The 12,128-nt window shown below is 44.2% G+C and overlaps 1 protein-coding gene across 1 annotated transcript in view; it reads left to right on the top strand.

Annotated features, from left to right (window-relative positions):
- The first annotated feature begins 4,508 nt into the window (after window positions 1-4,508).
- Window positions 4,509-12,128, top strand: part of Gins1 (GINS complex subunit 1) — a 26,337-nt gene continuing 18,717 nt past the window's right edge. Inside the window, exons 1-3 of the mRNA XM_004635570.2 lie at window positions 4,509-4,682; window positions 6,993-7,057; window positions 10,857-10,955. Coding sequence (XP_004635627.1) covers window positions 4,608-4,682; window positions 6,993-7,057; window positions 10,857-10,955 — 239 coding nt within the window. The 5' untranslated portion in view covers window positions 4,509-4,607. The remainder of the gene's footprint in view (window positions 4,683-6,992; window positions 7,058-10,856; window positions 10,956-12,128) is intronic.

Below are 12,128 nucleotides of genomic sequence, written 5' to 3'. Positions count from 1 at the left end.
TTTTTTTTTTTTTTTTTAGCAGAACCAGGGACTGAACTCAGGCCCTTGTGCTCGTCAAGGAAGCACTTATTTTACTGAGTTATCTCTCCAGCCCCTTTTTCTTTGCTTTGTTTTTCTTTTCTTTTTTCTTTTTCTTTTTTTTCTTTTCTTTTTTGAGATAGGCTCTTGTTTTGTAGTTCTGACTGGTCTCACACTTACTACGTAGTCCCGGCTGGCCTTGAACTCACAGCAGTCCCCCTGCACTGGGATTATAGGTGTGTACCACCATGCTCAGATCAAAAGCTTTTTAGCAAGATGAGGTTACAGTTGTTGTTCTTTTGTTACAGGTCCAATATAGGGCATTTTTAAACATCAAGTTTTATAGTTCTGGTTTTCTTTAATACACTAGCATTAATTTTACAAATACTTATGAGCAAGAGATATGCTTCCTTAATTATTCCAAAGTTTTTTAAATTTTAGATATAATGATAACATTTGTTATAAGGAATTTGTACCTCTACATGACATACCTGGGGGCTGCTTTTTTCTTATTCCCCTCTCTTTCAATGTAACTTTGTTTTGTTTGTTTGTTTCTTTGAGAGTGTCTTACTACTTTTTTTCTCCCTTTTTTGAGGCACTAGAGATTGAATTTAGGGCCTTGTACATGCTAGGCAGGCACTAAACTCACACCTTCTCTTGAGCCTTAGCCTCCTGGATGCTGGGATTACAGGCTGCACCTTCAGGTCAGATTTAGAAATTACTTTTTTTTTTTCTTCCAGAAATTGTTTTTATAAGGTCAACGTTTCTGTCAGTTTGAAGATTCCTGGCAACTGACAAAGATCTGCCTTTCTAACAGAGCAACATTGTTTCTCAGGTTAGTGGCTACAAATCCAATACTGGTTTTTGGAAATTGCTATTACTTGCTTAGGTCCTGGGTGTTTGGTCTCTAGCCCCAAAAGAGAATATTACTGCTTTTCAACTAATAGCCAAATGAACTAAATTGGTTCTGTGTCAGTGATTCCTATCTTTGTCTCTATATGGTTAGCAAACTTTCCAATATCATCTTGTCAATAAAACATTTACTGTGGGCCAGGGAGATGGCTCAGTAGAATAAGCGCTTGCCTGGCAAGCACAGGGTCCTGTGTTCAATCCCTGGTACCGAAAAAAAAATATATATATATTGAAGCTGTGGTAATCTAGTAAATTCACACACCACACCCCCCTTATTCCATTATTTTTTTTTCCTGTTCTGGGGATCCAACTCAGGGAGTTCCTTGCTAGGAGGTGCTCTACCACTGACCCCAAGGCCCCAGAGATGTTTATTTACTTATTGATTGATTCAGAAACTGTAATACATACGACAAAAGATCAATGAAAGGGCTGAGCCCCGCTCCTGGTCCTGCATACATCCTCAGATCGTTTACCCCACCAAGGCAACTCAGGCCATTACTGCCAGTGAAAAGAGATGGTTTCCCCAGCCGCCGGAGGAAAGGCATGCATTGGCCCACACCACATCTTCTGTTGAAGACATGAAAAAAATATTACAGAAAGGGCACATTTCCCCATGTTTTTCGGTGAACTGGAGGCCCGGTTCAGTCTCAGTCTCATCTACAGAGTGGCCAAAGGGAAGGTCGCTGGCTGTGATCTGCTGAAGGATCTTCTTACCAATGATAGAGGTCCCTGAATGAGATGCCTTCGTCAGCCTCCAGGACCCCTTAGTCCTAAATAATGGTGTGCTTGGGACCTGACACCAAGAGAATGTTCATAGGCCCCGGTGAAACCAGTATTGGATTGGTTGCCACTAACCTGAGAAACAATGTTGCTCTGTTACAAAGGCAGATCTTTGTCAGTTGCCAGGAATCTTCAAACCTTATAACAGTAAGGTCATGGGTGTTGTCATGGGTGGTTGCTCTATGCCAATGACAGAAATAAGAATCCACAGAAGCACCTATTACTTGGCTGTAAAATTTCTTAAATTCAGGACTGCCCAAATAGCTCAGCAGACTAAAGCACCTGCTTAGGCAGAGCACAGCGGCTGGGGTTCGATTGGATTCCAGGGCCTTGCCTCTGGGCTGCGCTGACACCGGGATTGAGACTGCGCGTGGTGACACGCGTCTGTAATCCCAGCTCTTGGGAGGCTGAACACAGGCAGATCATTACAAGTCTGATCTGTGTAGTGAGAACCTGTAGACCCTGTACTAAAATACACACACACACACACACACACACACACACACACACAAATTCTTCTGCCCTGTCACTGAAAGCAATGATCTCTGTAGGGTACAGAAAAGTGAAGTCAAGGGGGTAACAGAAGAACACAACCCATTTTCCTTTGTGGTCAGACAGGATGTGAACTGTTTGACTAGCATAACAGCTGTGGTTTTATTATACTTATTTTTATTGGCGGTTAAGTGCAAGAAAATTTATTGGAGAAAAGCAATGGGGGAGCAGGGAGATAGCTCAGTAGAATAAGCGCTTGACTCACAGGCGCAAGAGCCTGAGTTCAATCCCCAGTTGCACCAAAAACTGTCTCATTGCTATATGTTTATCAATAAAGCTTCGAAAAAAAAAAAAAAAAAAAAAAAAAAAAAAAGCAATGGGGAATAAGAATAGAAATAGGAAATGGAGGTGGGGAGGAATAGGGATAGGAATAGCTCCTGAGAGAATTGATGGGTCCTGAATGGGTTGCCCACAGCTGTGGCTTTAAAATTGAGGGCAAGCTGCCCAATTTTGACATTTCCTGAAGTCATCTTGCTATCAGCAGTTCCCACATCCAGGTTTCCTAACTGTAAGCCACTCACAGCAGGAACAAAGAGGACCCCACAACTTCTTGTTTTTCAATACAGGGTCTCACTATGTAATGCAGGTTGGCCTTAGGCTGGCATAAAACTCACAGCGATCCTCCTGTCTCAGCCTCCCTAGCGCTGTGTAGGCATGTTCTACCATTCCGTGCAATGAATGTTTTTATTTCCTTATTTATTTTGGACCTGACCTTGCGCTTGCCAGGCAGGCACTTGTGGCACTGCGCTATCTCCTCAGCCCTCGACGAATGTTTTTAAATGATAATTATAAAATCAGAGTGGCACTCTAGGGCTGAAAGTGGAAAGCTCTAGTACAGAGCTCATTCTGTTTATAATCTGTGACCCTGGGCAAGTTACCCAACTGCAGTTTTCTTATCATACCCCAATACATATCCGCTGTTAGCCCAGTGTGGTAATGATATAGGGGAATGAAACTCCCAACCCGAAAGTACCTGGGATGAGTTTGTGTTCTCTAAAACCAAAGAATGAATTTTAGCAACAAATAGAGGTTAAGAGCAGAATATTTACTGGGGAAAGAAAGCTTCTGTCCCAGCGAGAGACAGAAGGGGGACCCGAGCTGGTTACCCAGGAAACTCTTTCTTGTAGGTATTTTTATAGAGCAAAACTATGTGATGAGGCGGCCTAAGGTGGAGAACATGGGAAGACGCTTGGGTGGGCATGAGGTGGGAAAAAACTATGGTCAACCAATAAGGTTACAAGCACCATTGCTCAGGCAAAACTGATTAAATCCAGGACCAAATGGGGAAGCCAGTCACATAGCAAGTGGGCATAAATATGGAACAGTTTATCCAGTAGCTGGTCACATGCGATTGCGATTGGTGACTCTTCCTGGCTTCCTCAAGGTGATGATCAATCCCAGACGCTTATCATTCGGGAGGAAAGCCATCTTCAGTCTTTAGGTCTGGCCCCCAGCGGGAGCATTCTCTCTCTCTCTCTCTCTCTCTCTCTCTCTCTCTCTCTCGTATTTTTTAGGGAAGGGTCCAGAGGGTGTTCAGGGTCTCACTACCAGATCGGACTCAGTAAGCTGCCTGTTTACAGCCTCGGGGATCGAAGCCCCGGCCCTTTAATCCGCTGAGCTATTTGGCCCGGCCCCACTGTCTCTCTTATAGTGACAAGGTATCTTCCGTGCTGTTTCCTTTGAGAGCCTAGCCCTGTCTGACTGCCTATATTTCTACCTAACTGGGCTGCCTACAACATTGACACAAACCTATAATCCAAGCCTCTAGCGACTGAGGTCGGAGAAGCCGGGTTATACAACTAGTTCAAAGCTTGCCTCGACTACACAGCAAATTCTTATCTCCTAGGTCGCAGTTCCACCCATATCTTAAGCACCCGATTAAACAGTTAACCTTCTCCCTGCATGACACGGCATCATGACCTTGTTTTAACCTCGTTTCCCTTCGACCTCAGGAAATGAATGGATCAATGCAAAAAACAAAACGAAAAAAGCTGCAGGGTGTACAAGTCGCCCGCACCTCTTGACTCAGCCTAGGCTCACAGACGGCCAGATGCACACTCTCAAATCTTTACGCCACGACGGCCACGGCCACTTCGCTACACCCCTTGCAATAATACCGTTTCATTGTGGGGATAAATGTTCTTTTGCGGCCGCCGTAGGCTGGAAGGTCCCGTACTGAGCTCCTATTGGCTGGATGCTTTTGGCGCCAAAGCAAAGAGCAAAGGCGGAGACAAAAAGCTGGAATTGTAGGGCACGGGAACGCGAGCCCCGCAGCCGAGAGCCGAGTGACTGTTCCGCGAGAGAACTGGCGGTGGAAGAGGTCACAGGAGCAGGGTGCATCCGCTATGTTTTGTGAAAAAGCTATGGAGCTGGTTCGAGAGCTGCACCGCGCCCCCGAAGGGCAGCTTCCTGCTTTCAACGTGAGGGGGCGGGGCCGGCATGGAGAGCACGGGGCGTGGTCTGGTTTGGGGGCGGGGCCAGGAGAGCTGGGGCAGCGGGGGCGGGGTCTGAGCGGGGCGGGGCGGGGCAGAGAGGGTGAGCCGCGCTGGGGTGACAGGCGAATGCCACCACACCCACCTAAGGTTGACTCTGGACTCGGCGCGCCTAAGGATACAACAGCCTATAACCCCAGTACTGTAAGACAAAGGGAAAAGTGGATAGTGTTGCTTTTTCTATTTGTTGAAAGAGCTACTGTGTAACGCTTAATGAATCTATGTTTTATTATTACAGCAGAAAATGTTTTTAAGATGTATTACAAAGTGGATAGTATGAAAATTCCCATGTCCGTCACTGCTTTCTCCTTAGTCTTTTTGTTTGTTTGGTCCATTGTTTTTTTTATTTTGAGCCAGTGCTTCCCTATATAGTGCAGGCCAGCCTGGAATTCGCCATGTAACCGAGCCTACCCTGGAGCTCGCAGCTCCTCCTGCTTCGGCCTCTCAAGTGCTGGGATGACAGGTGTGCCCACCACGCCTGACTTTTTTATTTTTAATTAACTTTATTGGTACATTTTAGCTACACATCTGGTCGATGATCTATCTTGGTGCCTCTTTTTTGTCCTCCGTTCCCTCCCTTCAATGCCTTTTCCCTTCCTTAGTCACAAAAGCTTTGTTTCCCTTTTTTCCTTCTATTGTCTTTTTTTTCCCTTGTCCCTTTCTTTCTCCCTCCCTTCCCTTGTTCCCCTTCCCGCTTAAACATTTTCTTCCTATTTCACAGTATGTTATACATTTGAATTTTTATTTATACTTTTGGTTTCTCAAACCAGAGAAAAAATGCAGTATTTTACACGTATGTGTCCAGCGTATTTCACTTAGGCATATGGCCTCAAGGTGTGTCCAATTAGCTGGGTATATCTTAAGCTATTCCTGCTGTATGGCAGAGTAGTTCTTCATTGTATAAAAACCCTACGTCTTCTTTATCCATTCATCGGTTGAAGGGCATTTGGGCTGTTTCCAAGATTTAGCTATTACAGAGCGTGCTGCTATAAATCTGAGTGTTTGTGTCACCGTGACATGGTGCTTTTAATTCTTTTAAGAAGATACCAAGAAGGGGAATAGCTGGGTTGAATGGAACCTCTAGTTTCAGTTGTTTTGTTTTGCGGAACCAGGGATAGAACTCAGGCCCTTGCACTTGCCAGGCAAGTGCTTACTCTACTGAGCTATCTCCTCGGCCCCTAGTTTTAGTGTTTTGAGGGATCTCCACAGCAGCTGGACCAGTCCACACTCCTATTTTGAGCCTCTTCTGCTCACAAAATGGATTTGAGATTATGTATGCTTTGAAATTATGTATGCTTTGAAATTGTGTATACTCCCAGTGGTTATTTCTTTTTTCTTTTTTTTTTTTTTAATTTTATTTATTTGTGTGTGTGTGTGTGTGTGTGTGTGTGTGTGTGTGTATGGCCAGCTCAGTCCACCAGGGGGCGGGGCTGGCTGGCATGTGGTGCTGGGGGATTGAACCGCGGTCCCTGTGCTCTGCTGAGCTTGTTCTAAGTAGGTGCTGTAGACCACTGAGCCATCTCACCAGCCCCATATTTCTTTATTTTATATTATTTTGTCTTTTTGAGACAGGGTCTCACTATGCAGTTCAGGTTGGCCTTGAGCTCACTTTGTAGTCCAGGCTGGTCTCAAACTTGCAAGGGTCCTGACTCTGCTTCCAAGTGCTGGGATTACAGATGTATGCCACCATTGCTTGGCTTGTTTCCACTGTTTGACTATTTTGAATAATGCTGCTAAGTACATTTATGTACAAGTTTTTTGTGTGAACATATGTTTTTAGTTCTAAGAGTGAGATTGCTGAATCATACGGTAATTCTGTGTTAACCTTTCTGAAGGACCACTGGATGGTTTTCCACAATGCTCTGCCATTTTTACTCCTTTTCAACATGTCATAGCCACCCTAGTAGTGTGGAAGGGCCATTGCTTTTTTTCTAAGGTGTGCAAATCAAAGATAAAAAGGCCAGCCAGATAGCTCAGCAAATTAAAGTATCTGCTTAGGCAGATGCAGGCAGGGACCGCAGTGATTGACACTGGGCATGGTGGCATGCACCTGTAATCTCAGAGCTTGGGAGGTTGAAAACAAGAGGATCACTACACGTCCAATCTCTGTAGTGAGACCTTGTAGACCCTTTACTAAACACATCTGCAAAAAAATGAAAAATATAGTGCAAATAGAATATTGTCACAGAATTGGGGAAAGTGAATGAATGTGTATTAATATCAGTTTATGTGTTTTAGGAGGATGGAATCAGACAAGTTCTGGAGGAAATGAAAGCTTTATATGAACAAAACCAGTCTGATGTGTAAGTTTTTTTTTTTTTTACAGGATCTCACTACACAACTTGAACTCATAGTGATCCTCCTGTTTTCAGCCGCCCCAGCGCTGGGATTATAGGTGTGCGCCACCACACCCAGACTGGTGGCCAGCTCAGCCTGCCCTGTGAGTGGGGTGGAGGCATGGCGTGTAGTGCCAGGGATTGAACCTTGGTCCCTGTGCTTGCCTAAGCTTGCCTATGCAGGCACTTTAGTCCACTGAGCTATCTTACCCACCCCTGATGTGTAAGTTTTGATGAGATAGCTATTTTAAAACTATTTCAGAAATAAGATGTTAAAATCAGATAACCTTGCATTAATCTATGGAACTTTTTAATTCTCTGAGCCTAATCATAGGCTAGCTGTACAAATTGGCACAGGGCGAGAACTTAGAGGACTCCGCTGGTTATTGCTTTATATTTAGTGCTGAAACAGTGCTGATGTGGGAAATGCTTAATGCATGTTTATGATTTGACCAACACGTGTTGAGAAGAATTAAGGAGCTCTAAAGATGACCTATGAGTCAGTTCAAACCCTAACAAAGTAAAAATACACTTCCAGTTCATTTTCTTTCATGGATGCCTTCTTGCATTTGTCTGAGGGAAGTGGGCAGTTTGAAAACTTAGCAGGAGCTTTGTGACTTCTCATGGTCTAGTGTGCCTCACTAGAACTCCTGTCAGAAACAGCTGCTGCTTTGCAATCAGGAGTGTGTCCCAGCTCCCTCACTCAGCGCGAGCGTAGACATGGGTGCGGTGGGGAAGCTGGCAAACTGCCCAGGGCCCAGTGACTTAGTGCAGTGAGCCCCAGAGGAGTGCTGTGTGCCACATCAGAGGTCAGGATCGCAGCCTAGAGAGGAACTCCTGAGGCTGTCGGGGTGGACACCTGGAGAGAGGGTTTCGGAGTTACTGGGCTGTAGAAGTCAAGAGCACACTGGTAAGATCTGTGGGGTGCCCGAGATGAAGAATGCGTTTCCTAGGTAGTGCGTCTGATAGTGGATGACACAAAGGTCTTTGCAGAGGGCCTGAGAACAAAGCCCCTGCAGCTTGCAACACAGGTGTGCAAGGCACACAGAGTCTGGTCAGAGCCTCTCAGTTGTTTGCTGATGCAGCAGAGGCCGAGCAGGTAGGGCCAACAGATGGCCTCAGTATTCCTGTGGTAAGTGACACAGCCCAGATTCCTATCTCTGGGCCCTTGCAGTCTCCTGTAGGAGTGCTGGGATTACATATGGGCCTGTGCCACCACCCCAGGCTAAGTGTAATTTATTTTTGTATTTAGTACATGGTCTCACTACATAGATGAGACTCATAGCGATCTGCCTATGTTCAGCCTCTCCAAGAGCAAGCCTGGGATTACAGGCGTGCGTCACCACGCCCAGTCTCAGTCTCTGTCTCAGCGCACCCTGGGGATGAGGCTGGCATGGCACACCAGGGTCAAACCCTGACTGCTGCGTTCTGCCTAAGCAGGCTCTGTAGTCTGCTGAACTAGCTGACTGGCCCTAAAAGTGAATTTTTAAGAGAAGTTCTTATGTACTTTATATAGGACTGATATTAAGTCAGTTGTATCTTATACTTTTTCCTTTTTTATTTTTTTAATCTATTGTTTTTTGAAACAGTGTCTTCTTATGTGTATAGCCCAAGCTGGCCTCCAACTCATATGTAGCCCAGGGTGGCCTTAAACTCACAGCGATCCTCCGACCTCAGCTCACGTAGAGCTTACAGCATGCGTGTGCTCTGCCGGCCTGGCTTTCTGAACTCCTTCCTTATAACCCAGAGGACATTGTGAGCAATGTGGAGACTAGGTCTGACCTTCTCAGGGTGGCAGAAGGTGTGGAACAGATCCTGGGGGTAAGGGCACAGCTTAGCAGGAGAGGGTGTGCTAGTATGAGCAAGGCCCTGCTTTTGACCCATTCTGCTTAGGTTTGGTCTCTAGCATCACAAAAACAAAACAGAAAACTCACCTGATCTTGCCTGTGTGATACAAGTAGATCTATTTTACCTGTATTTTCTTTGCCACTCCCTTCTACCCAGTACTGGGGATTAAACCCAGGGCCTTTCTGGGGCTCAGCAAATATAGTTGTAGGTGGCATTCTGTTGCTGAGCTATATCTCATGTCCTTTTTATTTTTAATTTTATTTTGAGACAGTGTCTTGCAGAGTTGTCCAGACTGGCTTCAAACTTGGGATCCTCCAGACTCAGCCTCCTAGAGTGCTGGGATTATAGCCATGTGCCACACACTAATTTATTTTACCTGTACAGTATTGTATTTCTAAGGCCTATCAGAGTACCTGACATACAGCAGGTACTACACAAATGAATCTTTTCATTTATCTGGTTCCTTTTCAAACCTCAAAGTAATTTTTTTTTTCTTTCTGTATTTAGGACAGGGTCTACGGGGTCTACAGGGTCTCACTACATAGACCAGACTCATGGTGATCCTCCTGTTTTTAGCCTCCCAAGTGCTGGGGTTACTGGCACACCACCATGCCCAGTCTCAGTCTGGGCTCTGTGTGCAGGGCGGCACAGCATGCCAGGGATGCTGCGTTCTGCCTAAGCAGGCGATTTAGTCCACCGAGCTATTAGGCCGGCCCTCTCAAAATAAATTCTGTTTTTTTTTCTTTTTTTTTTTTTTTGATGGAACTGGGGATTGAACTCAGGCGCTTGTGCTTGCCAGGCAAACACTTATTCTACTGAGCCATCTCCCCGGCTCCTCAAAGTAAATTCTTATTCATTCTGTACATCTGGTTGTAAAATGTAATTCTTTTCTATAATGAGATGTATTTTTATAGGGAAAGCAACAGTTTCGGCTGGGTGTGGTGGCATATACCTATAATCCTAGCACCCAGGAGGCTGAGGCAGGAGGATCACTGAGTTTAAAGCCAGCCTGGACTACATAGTGAATTCAAGGCCAGCCTGAAACATGGTGAAACCCTGCCTCAACAAACAAAATTTTTTTCCACTCTTATGTGAACACTGAAGTCTGACGAATGTACATAGTTGGAGATCAACAGATATTTTTATTTGTTTGTTTGAAAGAGGATCTTTTTCTGTAGTTCAGACTGGCTTTGAGCTTGTGGCGATCTTCCTGCCTCAGCTTCCTGAATGCCTGACAATAAATGTTTTTAGAGGAATGAAGGACCATTTTGATTCCATTTTAATTTACTTTCTTTTAATAAGGACTTGGAAGAACTACCAAAAGGGACATGTTACCTCAAAGAACATGATAGGAAACAAGCACCTTTCTGAAGAATACTGTTAGGGTTATCTCTTATGCCAGCGTGGTAAAGGGATTCCAGAAAGAGAACAAATAGTGTTTTATCTCTTAGAACCAACAGAGGTGCGTCAGCGTGCAAAAAGTGCTAAGTGCCAAATGGCTAAACAAAATGTATCTAATAGTGTGATTTTAGGCAGGTTATTTAGCTTTTGACTTTTTATCTTGTAACATATTTTTATTTATTTATTTATTTATTTATGTGTGTGTGTGTGTGTGTGTGTGTGGCCAGCTCAGCCCACCAGGGAGCGGGGCTGGCTGGCATGTGGTGCAGGAGGATTGAAACGTGGTCCCTTTGCTTTGCTAAGCTTGTTCTAAGTAGGTGCTTTAGACCACTGAGCCATCTCACCAGCCCTCTTGTAACATATTAATGCCAGCAGAGGTGGTCGCTGTTTGCTTTGGGTAACTGGTGGTAACCCTAAATAGACAAAAACAAGCATGTAGGGTGGTAGTTTTGTGCTTTGAAATCTTATGCTGAAGTGTGCATCATTTGCTGTTGTGCTTTTTAAATGCCCTTGTAAGGAATGACGCCAAGTCAGGTGGACGAAGTGACTTGATCCCAACCATCAAATTTCGGCACTGCTCTCTGTTGAGAAACCGGCGCTGCACTGTGGCATACCTGTGAGTTCCTCAGCTTTTATTTGGGGTGGCAGAGAGCTGGGAGGAAAGATTCTCTGGGTTGTTTGTTTTTTTTCCAGGTAAACTTTGCAAGTGGTAGATTTGCTTCTTTATAAAAATTCTAAATTATTTTATTTTTCTTTCCATTTTTAAGACTTTTTATCGTGAAAAACCAATTGCAATATTCATAAAAGAAGAAAGAATAATATAACAAAACCTGCTGAGCCATCAGATCTCCTTTTTTTTTTTTTTTGGCAGAACCGGGGATTGAGCTCAGGTCCTTGCACTTGCCAAGGAAGTGCTTATTCTACTGAGCCATCTCCCCAGCCCCCCATCAGATCTCCTTGTCTTTTTATTTTCCTCTTGGGATGCTGGCATTAACCCTGAGCCTTGGCCTGCTATACAGGTGCTCTGCCACTGTGCCACAGCCCCAGCCCTTTAGTTACTATTATTTTTTTTTAATATACAAGTTTCAGATTTGTATTTTCAAGTCACATTTGTATTTTCTTTTTTTTAAATTTTTTTCCATAATTTTATTGAGAAACAAATAGCAATGAGACAGTTTCAAACCAAATTGGTAGGATAGTTTCAATAATTAACACATTGCGTACATTCTTCCTGGTGGTTAATTGCTGTACAAGATGTGGACATGACATCCTATCTACAAACACCATTAGAACAAATCCCTCTATTCATTAAGAGAATGTAGCTATATGTCCATCCTAACCATTTTCAATACACAGATACAAAATGGACATTCATCTGTATCCCCCCCTTTTTGTTAAGTTCTGTTATTTGAATATTATAGGTGTGTAAACTCAGCAAAATATTCTAAAAGAGTCCAATAGCCCGTAGTAGTATTGGGTCTTCCGCCTGACTGGCAATGTCAGAAATTGTTGACCTGAGTCCCCTACAGCTCAACATAACAGCATGACTTTACTTCTTATATTTCGTTTTTATACTTTTCTGCTGGATGGTTAAGACCAAGGTAAAGCAGGACTTATACAACAAGAGTTGTAGCTTTTGGGTCTGATAAGGTCAGTGAAATCCCCTCGGGATTTTTCCTGAGATCCTGCACCTCAGATTGTAGAACCTTTGTCAGTGTCAGCCATGTGGATGAGTCACGGCCATTGCTTGGCCAATGTGCTCTCTGTGAAAGCCTGAGAGAATGTTTTC

The sequence above is a fragment of the Octodon degus genome, unplaced genomic scaffold (genome assembly GCF_000260255.1).
Source record: "Octodon degus isolate 3935 unplaced genomic scaffold, OctDeg1.0 scaffold00073, whole genome shotgun sequence".
Lineage (NCBI taxonomy): Eukaryota > Metazoa > Chordata > Mammalia > Rodentia > Octodontidae > Octodon > Octodon degus.
This window is presented reverse-complemented; position numbering and strand designations above follow the sequence as displayed.